The following is a 15,217-nucleotide window of genomic DNA, read 5'->3' on the forward strand; positions in this document are numbered from 1 at the left end:
TCCGATGTCTCTACGGGTGGGTACACAGCGCGTACACACCCGTAGGGATCGGAATATCTGGGCCAATGGACAGAAGTGGCCATTGCAGCTCATTCAGTCACAATGTTTAAGAGGTAATTAGTTAAAGACTTCAACTTTTCAATATTACAAAGTAGGGAGAAAGAGAAAGGAAATGGGGTGAAAATACTGCTGTGAAACGTCACCACATAATGGGCTGAATGGCCTCCTTCTGCGCTCGATGATAATATCAATCACAGAAATTTTAAAAATGACTTTTTTCTCCTTTCAGTGTTGTAAATACACAAATGAAAAATGGTGCCACACCCCTATATTTGGCCAGCCAGGAAGGCCACCTGGAGGCTGTCCAGTACCTTGTGAAAGAATGCGGAGCAGACCCACATATACGAGCCAATGATGGGATGACTGTACTCCACTCGGCAGCACAGATGGGACACAATACTGTAATCGTCTGGCTGGTAGGTTATGCTCTCGGAACACCAGGCTGGGGTGGGCTAAACTGGGCTGGTGAATCTCTTTAACTAAAACTGCCCAGGCTTGTGCTGCCTTCAGTTCAGTGGTCCAAGTAATGTATTCTTACAGAAATGTTCAGATGAGTCTTCAATCTTTAACATGTTTCCCCATTGTTTACACCAATCACTATATAGCACCTTTAATGCAAAGAACGTTCCAAAGCGTGGGAAAATGGATCTTGAGGCAGGAATGTTGAAGTTCGAAGGAGTGACTGAAGGCTTGGTTGAAGGTTTTTAAAGGAGGAGAGGGGGGAGTGGAGAGGTTTAGGGAGGGAATTCCAGGACGTGCGACTCAGGCAGCTGACCAATGGTGGGATGAGGGGAGGTAGAGGATGCCAGAGTCAGAGAAAAGTTGTGTTGGGAAGAGGGCTGGAGATTGCAGAGATAGGGTGGAGTGATGCCATGACGGGATTTAAAGGTGAGGACAAGGATTTTAAATTTATTGTTGAGCGATGTCAAGCCAATGTAGTGAGGACAAGGGTGATGGGAACGGAGCAGAGGTATTTTGTTGAGAAGGCCCACTTTAGAGTCTCAACTCTCTCGACATTTGGGCTCAACCATCTATGGACCAAACGGCTTTATACAACCCCTATCTGTGCTGGTGTGTAGAATATCAGAAGATTCCATTTTGGGGGAACAAACACTGATAGGGAGACCTCTCCTCCTCCATGAGATGCTCTTCCTTTCTTGAAATGCATAATGGAATTGACGGTGGTTGAAGAGGAGTTCTTGATCCAGGTCATTGCTTCCTCTGAGCAGAGAGCATTGAAAAGGGTTAAAGGTGCTGAATACTGACAGTGAGAGTAGCGTAGCAGGTAAGTGAAACCCCGTTGGATCTCCTTAGAAGCAGCAACCTACAGGAGTCAAAGAAAGTCATTTCTTCTACTTGTATGGTTCTCTCAACAATATCTGATTGAAACTAGTTTGGAAAGGGCAGCACAGGGCACCATGGAATAGTAGAACATTGCCTGCATTGCCTGCAACTGGCCATATGTTGGTGAGTGCCTGATTTCATCGATGTCATTAGGGGAAGGTATTGGATGAAGCCAAGAACTTCCCTGCAGAGAGGCAGGAGGATACATTGGAAGGCTGGTCACCACCATAAGTGCCTCTCATATGCCCCCAGTGGCAGTTTGTGGAGAGCCATGGGTAGAGACCTGAGATCAGTTTGCCTTCCTGCTTGACCTCCTGGCCAAGCTATTGTGTGGTGTGGGAAACCTAGAAGTAGGGGAAGGCAGTGACTATAAAATGACTTCGGGGGGAAAAAAAACACAAGGGAATGCGCCTTTCTAAAACACTGGTTCGGCCACAACTGGAGTATTGTGTCCAATTCTGGGCACTGCACTTTAGGAAGGATGTGAAGGCCTTAGAGAGGGTGCAGAAAAGATTTACAAGAATGGTTCCAGGGATGAGGGACTTCAGTTGCATGGATAGACTGGAGCAGCTGGGGTTGTTCTCCTTAGAGCAGAGAAGGTTGAGAGGAGATTTGATAGAGGTGTTCAAAATCACGAGGGGTCTAGACAGAGTAGATAGAGGGAAACTGTTCCCATTGGCGGAAGGGTCGAGAACCAGAGGACATAGATTTACGATGATTGGCAGAAGATCCAAAGGCGACATGAGGAAAAACTTTTTTACGCAGCGAGTGATTAGGATCTGGAATGCACTGCCTGAAAGGGTGGCTTTCAAAAGGGAGTTGGATAAGTACCTGAAGGAAAAAAATTTGCAGGGCTACGGGGAAAGGGCGGGGAGTGAGACTAGCTGCAGTGCTCTTGCAGAGAGCTGGCACGGGCTCGACGGGCCGAATGGCCTCCTACTGTGCTATAACCATTCTATGATTCTATGTTTGCAATTGCTGTATTGTACCATAACTTCTGCAGGCCTGGATCTAAACTCCACTGAATTCCTATGGGATCGATCGAAGATTAAGACCATTATTTCTTTAGCAGCAGACAAACTGGTTGATGAGCAGGAGATAATGCCATTGTAATTGTAATACTCCTCTCCACGTGAGATGGACAAATTGTTTTTCTCTGGATCCTTTTGCTTGCTTACATTTTCTCCTAACTCCTCCGCACAGGTGAGTTTTTCAGACATTAGTCTGTCGGACCAGGATGACGAAGGGGCCACAGCTATGCACTTTGCTGCCAGCAGAGGACATGCCAAGGTTCTCAGCTGGCTATTGCTACACGGAGGTGAGATAGTCACGGACAACTGGGGTGGTAGCCCGTTACACGATGCTGCAGAGAACGGGGAACTGGAGGCAAGTTTTTGCAACGCTGTGCGTATTTGAAGTGTAATTTACGTAGAATGTTTAACAGATTGTTGAGAGTCAGTTAAACACTGTAACCTATTTTCAGCCAAGCGTGCTTGAGAAGACATTCAAATGTGTCCTTGACCAAACTCAACACTGCCCAGTCAAAAATTAAGGATACTTTTGAGTGAATCAGCTTTACTCTGGATTACTTAAGGCTGTAATCTGGATGTAATGCCATCTGTGTGTATTATGAGGTATAATATTAAGGATGGGTCTTACAGAGCACCTCCCCCTCTCCAGGCTTAGTTGGTAAATGCGCTGGACGGTGCGGGATAGAAGTCCCAAATTCAATTTCTAAATTCACTACATTAGTCAATCTCTGGTAGGACAGCAGTGGGGAAACGACAGTTTGCCTCAACGAGCCTGGAGGGGAGATATCACCCGTGGTCGCTGTGGTAAACCACTGTAGTTCACTGTGTTCACTTGTTGTTGTTGTTGTTGTTGTCGTTCACTCTTGTTTAACTGTTATGTCTGACTATGCCTCAGCTGACTCAGCCCTCGGCTACCGAGTATAAGGACGGCTGCATGGCAGCTCCAGGCATTCGGTCATCCACTAGAGGCATAGTCCTGATCTGTCTGAAGTGCAATTCAGTAGTTAATAAAAGCCTGTCGTTCTGAACTCTGCTCAGCCTCTTATTAGAATTGATAGCGCATCAATTTTATTAACTACTGAAAAAAAAAAAATAATAATAATAATAACGATGCTGCAGATACTTAAGATCAAGTGCCTGGAACTCGACCCGCAAGAACCGGACTCGACTGCTAAGTTCTCGCACTGGCTGAACTGTTTTGAGTCCTTTCTGGCTGCATCCGGCGAGACCGTCGCCACCGACGCCGACAAGCTCAGGGTGCTGAATTCTAAAGTAAACCACCGAGCTTTTGCCCTTATCCGGGACGCTACGAGCTACCAGGGGGCTATCGACATTTTGAAGGAGCAATACGCACGCCCGGTCAACTATGTTTACGCAAGACATCTCCTGGGGTCTCGCAAACAACAGCCCGGGGAACCCACAGAAGCATACATACGGGCGCTGAAGGAACTCGGCCGAGCCTGCGAATGCAAGCAAGTATCAGCCACGGAACATACGGAGGAGCTCATCCGTGACGCCCTCGTTGCGGGCCTCAGGTCCACTCACACACGGCAGCGACTGCTGGAAAGTAGCAAGCTCGACCTGAAGAAGGCGATTTCACTCACCCTTTCGTTGGACGTAGCCCACCGGAACATGGAGGCCTACTCCCCGGACCGCGCGGCCGCCTCATGGATGCCGCAGCCGCCGCCATCTTGGGACGCGGCGCCGCCACGGGCCCCGGCCTCAACTGCTGCAGCGATGTCCCGCCCGAGCCAGAAATGTTATTTCTGTGGCCAAACCAAACACCCCAGGGCGCGCTGCCCGGCGAAAAACGCGGTCTGCTCTGCTTGCGGTAAGAAGGGACACTACGCTGGCGTCTGCAGAAGTCAGAAGACCCCTACCTCCAGCAGCGCTGCGTGCGATTCGTGGGAGCGGCCATCTTGCCTTCCTCCAGCCTCGTGGGGATCGGGATCGTCATGGGCGCCGCCATTTTGTCCTTCTTCTCCGACGCCGCCATTTTGTCCGCCATTTTGCCAACGGGCCCCCGACTCACCCACCGCCGCCTCACCGGGGTTCTACAGCGACGCTCCCGACTCCACAGCGGCCTCCATTACGCTGGATCAATCCAGACCCCATCAGCTAGCCAGGTCCACGATGGACATCCAGGTAAATGGCCGCGCCACAACTTGCCTTTTTGATTCCGGGAGCACGGAGAGCTTCATACACCCTGATACGGTACGGCACTATTCCCTTTCGGTCCGGCCAACGCGCCATCGGATCTCCATGGCCTCAAAATCTCACTCAGCAGACGTCGGCGGCTACTGCGTGGTGACCCTCTCGGTGAAGGGCTCCGTTTATAAAAATGTAAAGCTATTCGTCCTGCCACATCTCTGCGCTGCCGTTCTGCTGGGGTTGGACTTTCATTGTCACTTTAAGAGCGTCACCTTGACATACGGTGGACCTCTTCCCCCGCTCACTGTCTGCAACCAGCAGTTTTTAAATTGCCCGCCGCGCCCCACCTGTAGTCTCTCCACCCTCAAAATCACACCCCCGCCCCCGTTCGCCAACCTCACCCGCGACTGCAAGCCTATCGCCACAAAGAGCAGGCGATACAGCACCGGGGACAGATCCTTCATAAGATCTGAGGTGACGCGGCTCCTGAAAGAGGGGATTATTGAGGATAGTACCAGCCCCTGGCGAGCTCAGGTGGTAGTCGTTAAGACTGGCAACAAGCAGCGCCTGGTCATTGACTACAGCCAGACTATCAACAAGTACACCCAGTTGGACGCATACCCTCTCCCCCGCATAGCCGACATGGTTAATAAGATAGCGCAATATCGCGTTTTCTCGACCATTGACCTCAAGGCAGCATACCACCAAATCCCTATCCGCCCTGAGGACCGCCAGTACACAGCTTTCGAGGCAAACGGCCGTCTTTTTCACTTCCTCAGGGTTCCTTTCGGCGTCACCAACGGTGTCTCCGTCTTCCAGAGGGAGATGGACCGGATGGTCGACGAGAATGCGTTACAGGCCACGTTTCCCTACCTGGACAACGTGACCATCTGCGGCCATGACCTGCAGGACCATGACGCCAATCTTGATAAGTTCCTTCGCACGGCCCAACTCCTAAACCTCACGTACAACAAGGAAAAGTGCATATTCTGCACAGCCCGCCTCGCTATCCTTGGTTGCGTGGTGGAACACGGAGTCATCGGCCCTGACCCTGACCGGATGCGCCCATTGATGGAACTTCCCCTGCCCCACTGTCTCAAGGCCCTCAAAAGGTGCCTGGGCTTCTTTTCCTATTACGCCCAGTGGGTCCCTCATTATGCGGACAAAGCCCGTCCACTTATCAAGTCCGCTTCCTTCCCCCTGACGGCGGAGGCCCGCTCAGCCTTTCACCGTATAAAAGACGACATTGCCAAGGCCACCATGCACTCGGTAGACGAGTCCATCCCCTTCCAGGTGGAGAGCGATGCATCCGACTTTGCCCTGGCCGCTACCCTCAACCAGGCGGGAAGACCCGTGGCCTTTTTTTCACGAACCCTCCAGGGCTCCGAACTCAGACACTCCTCTGTGGAAAAAGAGGCCCAGGCCATTGTGGAGGCGGTGCGCCACTGGCAGCACTACCTGGCTGGAAAACGATTTACCCTGCTTACTGACCAACGTTCAGTCGCTTTCGTGTTCAACAACAAGCAGAGGGGCAAAATCAAAAATGACAAGATTTTGAGGTGGAGAATTGAACTTTCTACCTACAATTACGACATCTTGTACCGGCCCGGGAAACTCAACGAACCCTCAGATGCTCTATCGCGAGGCACATGCGCCACCGCGCAGATCGATAGACTACGGGGCCTCCACAACGACCTCTGCCACCCGGGGGTCACCAGGTTCTTCCATTTCATTAAAGGCCGCAACCTGCCTTACTCCATCGAGGAGGTCAGGACCATGACCAGGAGCTGCCCAGTCTGTGCAGAGTGCAAGCCGCGCTTCTATACGCCTGACAGAGCAAACCTGATCAAGGCCACCCGCCCTTTTGAGCGCCTGAGTGTCGACTTTAAAGGGCCCCTCCCCTCCTCTGACCGTAATGTGTACTTCCTCAACATAGTTGATGAGTACTCCCGTTTCCCTTTCGCCATCCCCTGCCCGGACACGACCACCGCTACGGTCATTAAATGCCTGCACAACCTCTTTGCTCTGTTCGGTTTTCCCAGCTATATTCATAGCGACCGGGGCTCGTCCTTCATGAGCGACGAACTCCGTCAGTACCTGCTCATGAGAGGTATTGCCTCAAGCCGGACCACCAGCTACAACCCCCGGGGGAACGGACAGGTTGAAAGAGAAAACGCGACGGTTTGGAAGGCGGCCCTCCTAGCCTTAAAATCTAGGGGCCTTCCGACCTCCCGTTGGCAGGATGTCCTACCTGATGCGCTCCACTCCATCCGGTCACTGCTGTGTACGGCCACCAACGCCACCCCCCATGAGCGAATGTTCGTTTTTCCCCGGAGGTCCACATCCGGTACCTCACTACCACACTGGCTGACGTCCCCAGGGCCCGTCCTGCTGAGGAAGCATGTAAGGTCCCACAAAACGGCTCCCCTGGTAGAGAAGGTTCACCTCCTCCATGCCAACCCCCAGTACGCCTACGTGGCATACTCGGACGGGCGGGAGGATACAGTCTCCATTAGAGATCTGGCACCCTCGGGGTCCACTGACCCGTCACCATTGCCCTCCACCACGACCCCCTTCGACACGGCCCAAAATTCAGTAGACCAAATTCTCACCCCTATCCATTCCACCCCAGTAGATGGCATGCCGCGACCCCAGGACCAGCCGGAGTCCACTCGCCCACCCAACACCAAAGGGGACGATACACCGGTGCCCGACCCCGCTCAAGACGCGTCATTGGAAGCTGTAACATCGCAACCGTCGCCACGAAGATCTCGACGGCAAACGAGGCCGCCCGACAGACTCGCCTACTCGAACTTTTGATACACTTCACCCCGCCGGACTTAATTTTAAACGAGGGGTGAATGTGGTAAACCACTGTAGTTCACTGTGTTCACTTGTTGTTGTTGTTGTTGTTGTTGTCGTTCGCTCTTGTTTAACTGTTATGTCTGACTATGCCTCAGCTGACTCCGCCCTCGGCTACCGAGTATAAGGACGGCCACATGGCAGCTCCAGGCATTCGGTCATCCACTAGAGGCATAGTCCTGATCTGTCTGAAGTGCAATTCAGTAGTTAATAAAAGCCTGTCGTTCTGAACTCTGCTCAGCCTCTTATTAGAATTGATAGCGCATCAGTCGCCATCCAGCGATGTCTGGGAATAGAGAACGAAAGTCTAGTTGCCCAGTGATGGTGGTTGTATTCAAATAGTCCAACAACACTCACTGCCAAGGTCCACGTGTAAAGAATGGACTCTCAAGTGAGATAATGAAGGACTGTTGCCTCTCGTGGAATCAACATGCGTCACAAGCTTTAGGGGAAGAAAGATAAAGATGGAGGATTTGAGATGGACGAAACATAATTCATAGATTTCCGCTCAGCATGCAATGTGATGTACTGTTGTTTCAGGGAAATGGCTGTTTTCTATTCCATTCAATTGAACAGACCTCCGCTCATTTAGTTTCTGGGTTTTCTGCATCCTTCAGTTGAGAGAAGGTATCGAGGCACACAGTCTGGGAACTTATCCATTGTGTGTACTGATGGGACATGCAGGTTTCATCAGTGGTCCTCTCCCCTAAGTGGAAAGCTCAGCTTCCGTTGAGCGAAGTGGGGACTTTCCCATCTTCTGATCAAATTTACCAAGGGTCTGGTCTGAATGCCACATGGAATGAAATCCAAATTACATGAAGTTTGCCCTGCACCCAGAGGGTCTGAGCAACAGATGAGTACAAGCGAGTACCATTGAATATAAACCCGTGTGTTAACGAGGCCCTAAAATTACACTGTGGGATAGTAGTGCGTGAACACATAACATGCTCCTCCTGACTATTCTTGTGGAGGCATTAACTTGTTTATTTTGAAATAGCAGAGTAAGGAATTTCAGCCGAAAGAGTTAAGTGTCCGTTCATGTTGTAATTTCGAGGTCCAATTCTTTTGCTCTAATGAGACCTTATCAAAGAATAGTTAACGGATCAAAGAGATAGATGAACATGAACGTAGACAATACTGAGCTCAGAACAGTGGAACTTTCTCTAATGTTGCTTCCATTTTGCTATTTCTGAATGTTGCTACATTTTCAAGTCAAGGTGCCTAAGTTAGCGATTAAACTGTAATTTTCTTACACTGGAATTCTTAAGAACATGGGAACAGGAGGAGGCCATTCAGCCCCTCAAGCCTGCCCTGCCATTCAATTAGATCATGGCTGACCTGTATCTTAACTCCATTCTGGACTCCCCCGCCAGAGGAAATAGTTTCTCTCTATCTACCCTATCAACTTCTTTAATCATTTTAAACAACTCAATAAGATCACCAACGTTCTCTATATGAGGCGCGGCCGTGCACCTCTCTGCGGAGCCCGGGACCGTAAAGTTTTGCACAGGCCCGAAACCGTGAATGGGCCGCACAGCCCCTTAAAGGGGCTGTGCACCCCCAAAAAAAGAGGGAACATTGAAGATCACCCCTTAATCTTCTAAACGCAAGGGAAGCTGGGTCTGTGCAACCTGTCCTCATAATTTAACCTGGTATCATTCTGGTGAATCTGCGCTGCACCCCCTTTCCAAGGGCTATAATTCTTGGCTCTTAGCTCGCAATCAGCACAGCTCTGATGAAGCACGGGATCTATGGGTGTCCCGGAGCCACTTTGGCCTTTTACATGGGGAGCTGCTGCTTCAGACCCACAATCCGGAAGTGCCCGCAGCAAGAGAAGCTGGAACCAGCTTTGAGTACCCAGCTGGTACTGGCACAGGGGAAGTGAATTAGTGAAACAAAGAGTTGCTTTTCCTTTTAACAACACTGACGGCACAGCCCTTTATACTCCCTTAGGCTTCGCTTCTTCTTTAAAACTCCCATTCTGTGGCCTATGCCAGGTGAGCTCGGTACAGCTGTGTAATCTTTCTTCTCACCCTTCCTGTGATATGCTTCTTGCTGTGATCTTGTAAATGACCTGTCGCCGTGTCCCACGGCAACAGGTGCCTAGACCGTAATTGGTCAGGTTCGCGTTACGTAATATTCCTGGTGGAAGGCTTGACTGTTTTCTGGAAACAGATGCCAGAGAACATGTTATAAAACACCCAGAGCATCTCCGTCCCCTGTAATAGTCGATGAAATGAAGCTCAGTGTTGGAGGTGGAAATAAAGGCAGTTCATAAATTCAGCAAAGGAACCGGGTGTGGATTATATGGTACAATGCTATTGCAGCACAAGCCTCACTGCAGAATGCGACACCAGGCAGAATAGCAGCGCAGTGTGAATTGCACGGTCCAACATCACTGCAGTATGAGTCACATGACACAGTATTACTGGCAGCATGAGTCACATGATAGTGTGTCATGTGACGCAATGTCCCTGTACATGATGCAGTGTCACTCTAGTAGGGATCATATGGGAAAATGTGGCCCCCAGTATGAAGCGCAGTATGGACAATACCATTTCCACTGGATACGTAAGAACATAAGAAACAGGAGCAGGAGTAGGCCATTCAGCCCCTCGAGCCTGCTCCGCCATTCAATAAGATCATGGTTGATCCATTAGAGTTATAGCCGCCTGCTTTTTTGAAATGGAATGACTTTGACCACGCTGAATTCTTTCTGGGCAGCTTGGGGCAGCTTGGGGCAGCTGAGGGAACAAGATGCACCCGTAGTGACACAGACACCTACCAGCCCCATACTGCAACAACAACTTGCATTTATAAAGTGCCTTTAAAGTAGGAAAATGTCCCAAGGCACTTCACAGGAGCGTTGTCAAACAACAATTGACACTGAGCCACAAAAGGAGACATTAGGACAGGCGACCAAAAGCTAGGTTAAAGAAGTAGGTTTTAAGGAGCATCTTAAAGGAGGAGAGAGAGGCGGAGAGGTATAGGGAGGGAATTCCAGATGTTAAGGCCTCGACAGCTGAAGGCAAGGCCGCCAATGGTAGGGCGAAGTGAGTCGGGGGATGCACAATTGGCCACTGACCTCGTAGAGGGCGCTGGCGGGTAAAATCTCAGTGTAATTGTCAGGATTGTGGCCAGTGGATTCTCAGCCCCATTGTCTCTAGATGATAATAACATGCTCGAACCAAGCAGAGAATTACAATGTGAGGAATCATCTGTCAACTAAAGCACAAAGACACCTGATATGCGAAAGCTGCAATCTTTAATGATGGGGATTACCTCATGTGCAAGATGTCCACATATCAAATGACCTTCCCTACTTTTCAACCAAAAAAACATGAACAAAAAAACTATAGCCAATGTATAAGATGCTCCGTCAGTCAATGTGGCTCCCTATGAGCGGGGCGTTTGATTTTAATATGCACTGACTGTAGCTCTACAGATAAGGGTGTGAGAGACTGGGAGCCGGGAGAAGGGAGTAGAAGCCAGATAGAGGCAACAGATAGCAGGGCCAGGCCAGGGGTGGGTGGATGTGCTCCCCGGAGTGAACTTCAGCACTATCGGCACAATGACGTACAAGATGGTCCCCTTATCGTCAAACCCCCCCATCCCAAACAATGATTTACATTTATAGCCAGTATGTACAGTAGGCTGGAAAAAAGATCCTTTCACCTCTTGAGCTAAATTTCAATCCAACCAAGACTGAAGGCTCTAAAAATCCTACAGGACATAAATTTGGGAAATCCCAGCCCAATTTCTAGTTGTCTTTTGTCCAAAAATGCAAAACTGCCCATACGTTCATCACTAAACTGGAAATCTTGCTGAGATAATTATCTCAACAGATAGCTTTACATGGGAATTCGATGCTTAAATCAGTTAAATCAGCGTGGCATTTAATCTGGGAGTATTTTATGCTGATATTGGGTATCCAAACTGGGAAACCATTCTCTTAGCGACAAGGATGGCTTCATGCGAAATACAACGGGCTTATTCATGTAGCAAGGGGTAAGAAGTCATATATTTGGAGAACAGTAGAGCTTTATCCTGCATCTAATTAGCTTTGTACTTGATCTGAGAGAATTTGATGGTGTTACTGTGTGCCAAAACTAGGAAATAATTCCCCAGCTTTGATTTGGTGTGTACAGATTCAATTCCACCTCCCCCCGACCAATAAAAGAATAAATCTCTAGTCACCTAGACAATGACTTACATTTTATTCTTATATTTGGCTGGCTGGTACCTTTTTCCAGTGAGAAAGCACAGAAGATATCGTCAACCTCAAATTACAGAGCCCCTTGGCCCCTCTTACTGACCCAGCCACAAATACATTTGTTACTTTGCTGGTTGGACAGATGGTGGGCATCTTAACCCTTATCACTTGAGGTGGTCCCCAAATTATCATCAGCAGCTGGTGTATGTTGCTACGCAATGACATGCCAACGGGAAACATTCTAGGGAAAATAGAGTGCTCGCCGCCATTTTCTTGGTAACTGGACCGTTGTCAGTTTCTCAATTATTCTGCTTGCATATGTTAAACAACCTGTAAGGTTATCCATGGGGGAGTTGTTCACTCCTCAATCTTTTATTTCACAAACAGTAGACCAAAAGCATGCACAGCAGATCCTTTGTGTAATAATATGCAAGTGTGTTTCTGCCTTTGAAGCCACTATTTGATAATGGAATATAGAAAAACAGTACATCCATTTACAACTGAGGTGAGGGGCCAGCTTCCATGGTGCAGGACACCACAACATTTGAAGAGAAGATGAGGCAAATCAGAAAGTAGTGTTTTAATGACACTACTCTTGCATTGTAAGAGACTGTAAATTGTTGTGGGAAGGGAAGATTGAGGGAGGTAAGGAGTTCCGCAAGTTTGAGGTTACTGGGAAAAAAACGAGATGGTGCAGTGAGTCTTGATTTCAGCACTAGTAGGGAGGAGGAAGAGTGTGTAAGTTGGCTTATTAGGAGCATAGGAGGAACAAGAGAGGAAAGCAAAGTAATATAAAATAGACTATGAATAGAATGTTTCTGATGGAGAGAGGTTGGCTATTAGTGAGAGAAAGTGTACATATTAGGTGACACATTCAAATGTCTGTAAAACAAAATGACTCAAGCAGGTACTTGTGTTCTGATTCAGTTACCATATACCATACAATGGATACTGTTTACTTTACAATATCGGTAATATTGAGCATTATTTTGCCATTTTCTAGTACGAATGCAATAGCAGCAATCCATGTGTATAAAATGGTCTCTAGTTATAATGGTCGCCTCATTATACTGATCTACTTGGATAATTCTCAAGTAGTGTGTTGTAGCCAAAGCAGTAACATTTATTATGCTTTTCTACAGAAATGCCAAATGCTTACTATTCCTCTTGTTCCACCACAGTGTTGCCAGATCTTAGTGGTCAATGGTGTTGACCTGGGCATTCATGATCATGATGGCTACACATCAGCAGACCTAGCTGATTACAATGGACACAGTCAATGCGCCAAGTACCTCAAGACAGTCGAGAACATGGTAAGAAAAATACAAGAGAGAACTGTTAACGGGCTTGAGGGAGTCCCTGTGACTAACAGCACAAAAAGAGCGGTTCCAGTTTGGAGGATGACTTTATTGTTCCTCCTTTGTTTTTCTCTGTTCTCCTCCTAATAGCAGCAACTTATGTTTGGGGTAAAGTTCCACAGACAAGGATGGCTCTCTGGTACTTGAACTCAAGTGTCCATCCTATGAGTCTAAACAGTGATTATTCAACTGTGAGGGCCATCAAGGTGAAGTCCTGCCCTCTCTTTGAGTGCTCACACACAAGAGCGATCAGGAGGGGTAACCTTGGCCAATGTTTTCTTATCTTCTCCCTCCTGTGCAAGTCAGGGATTCCAACTATTGCTCCAGCTTAAATCAATTAACTCAAGATCAACCTAGAGATTAAACCTGGGATTTCTCGAGTCTGTATAACATGTGCCCAGTTGGCCTATCAAGGGGTTTGGGGTATTTTGTTTATAATTAGAACACTTCTAGTTTACATTCATCTATTAATTCCAAATGTTTCTTCAACATTTCCGAAGCCAGTAGGTACAACTGGGCAAACATTATTTGTTTTTCTGCCAGTGCATAAGGTGACACAGAAAGAAAAGCTACACCTTAAAGTCACACACTTGGGCAAATAACTAAGGTGTTTATTTTACCAATGAAGCCCAACGAAATGCTCTCTACAACCGCTGGCTGTATTAGGGTATTCTGAAGATTTGGGATTTTAGAATTAACAACCAGTTACCAACGTTGGCTAATGTTATGCAGCGGCTGGAGAGAATGCGCTCCCTGTGCTGGTCATTGGTCAGTTCAGTTGGTGGTGCTGGCTCAATTACTTTGGAGGAGGAGAAAAACTCTGTTCTCTCCAGTCAGTTATATCAATATTGGTGACCAGACCCATGTTAAGTTTGGAATCGAGGAACACATAATTAGCCTCTTATTAATGTCATCTTTTGAACCAGTAAACTGCAGGCTCTGTTCTAAGATGGCCAAGGTAACCAGAATTCTTTTAACAGTAGCCATTGTGAATCCATCGGTATTGTGCTTAACCACAGTGTGACCAATGGTATTCTTTTCATGTAGGGTAGTAAAGATTGTGCAGTGGGGACAACCAATTAAAGTTCCACATGAAGGATGTCAGTGCTAGGCCCCATTGGTGGAATCTGGGACAGGAGTCAGTGTGGCAAGGAGCTACTTTAGGGCTGCATTTGGAGGGCATGAGTTAAGCCAGAGATGAGACCAAAGGAAGCTGGTATTATTCCAGCCTCTAACTATGGCGATAGCCTACAGTCAGAAGCTGGTATTATTCCAGCCTCTAACTATGGCGATAACCTACAGTCCTGTCCTCGGTGTCATATGACAAGGAAAGCATGTTGCAGTGGCTTCAACCAAACTGCAACAAAAACTCTTTCTGTCGAACTGAAGTATTCACCAACTGGGCAAATGCGCCCAAATATTGTCATCTATGGAAAGCAGATGACCAGGATTGACTGATGCAGGCAACTCTTCAGCTTTGCGCTACTGGCAGGCAGCCTTGAACCACCAAGAGCGCCTATCGGAAATTCCTGCTCTCACAATGCACAACTGTTTACTTATGTCGCATGTGCTCAAATCTCCAATATGCCAATGGGCTTCCTGCAGGTAGCACAAAATCATAAAATTCCTCATATATACTGCAGTCCTGAGTTATATCCCAGAGCTTTTGCTGGATTGACTTTGGGTCTCAGGGAAAGACTTCCTTAGAGAGTTCTGTTCTTGGAGCTTCTATCTGTGCTCATTCACTTCCACCAGTATCTACAACATTATAGTTTGAGCAGGACCCCTCGAGGGAGTTAGCTTTGATGCCTAGTGGGTGAAGGCACGTCATGGTGTGGTACTGAGCCATACAGATAAAAAGGTCCAAGCTTTGATTGCCAGACTGTGAGGTGTTAACTGACCTCAGATGGCCAGTACTTGTGGTGCTGCCTTGGTCTCATCCCCAGCGCCCCGGGCAGGAAGGAGGAAAAAAATCACCAGCCTCTGATTCCACTCCTTATTGTCCTCTGGCGAATCTCGCTGGAAGTGGCTGTCAGGAAAGAAAGGAATCAGTCTCTTCTGTGATATCTTCTGTGGTAGAATAGCCGGTTGCTACTTGAGGGGTGAATCCATGATCCCGCTCTCCCAGTGAGAAGCCACACTCGCAGAGAGTGAAGATCAGAGATGGGGAGCGGGCAGGGAAATGCAGCTGAGCCCAA

General features: G+C 48.2%; 1 protein-coding gene across 3 annotated transcripts in view; it reads left to right on the forward strand.

Annotated features, from left to right (window-relative positions):
- espn (espin) overlaps positions 1-15,217 on the forward strand; it is a 190,267-nt gene that overhangs the window by 49,274 nt on the left and 125,776 nt on the right. For all 3 annotated transcript variants that reach the window (XM_085967296.1, XM_085967294.1, XM_085967295.1), the window contains exons 3-5: positions 290-476; positions 2,608-2,790; positions 12,843-12,974. In XM_085967296.1, coding sequence (XP_085823422.1) covers positions 290-476; positions 2,608-2,790; positions 12,843-12,974 — 502 coding nt within the window. The remainder of the gene's footprint in view (positions 1-289; positions 477-2,607; positions 2,791-12,842; positions 12,975-15,217) is intronic.

The sequence above is a fragment of the Somniosus microcephalus genome, chromosome 25, assembly GCF_052327205.1.
Source record: "Somniosus microcephalus isolate GS21.2 chromosome 25, FLI_Smic_1.0, whole genome shotgun sequence".
Lineage (NCBI taxonomy): Eukaryota > Metazoa > Chordata > Chondrichthyes > Squaliformes > Somniosidae > Somniosus > Somniosus microcephalus.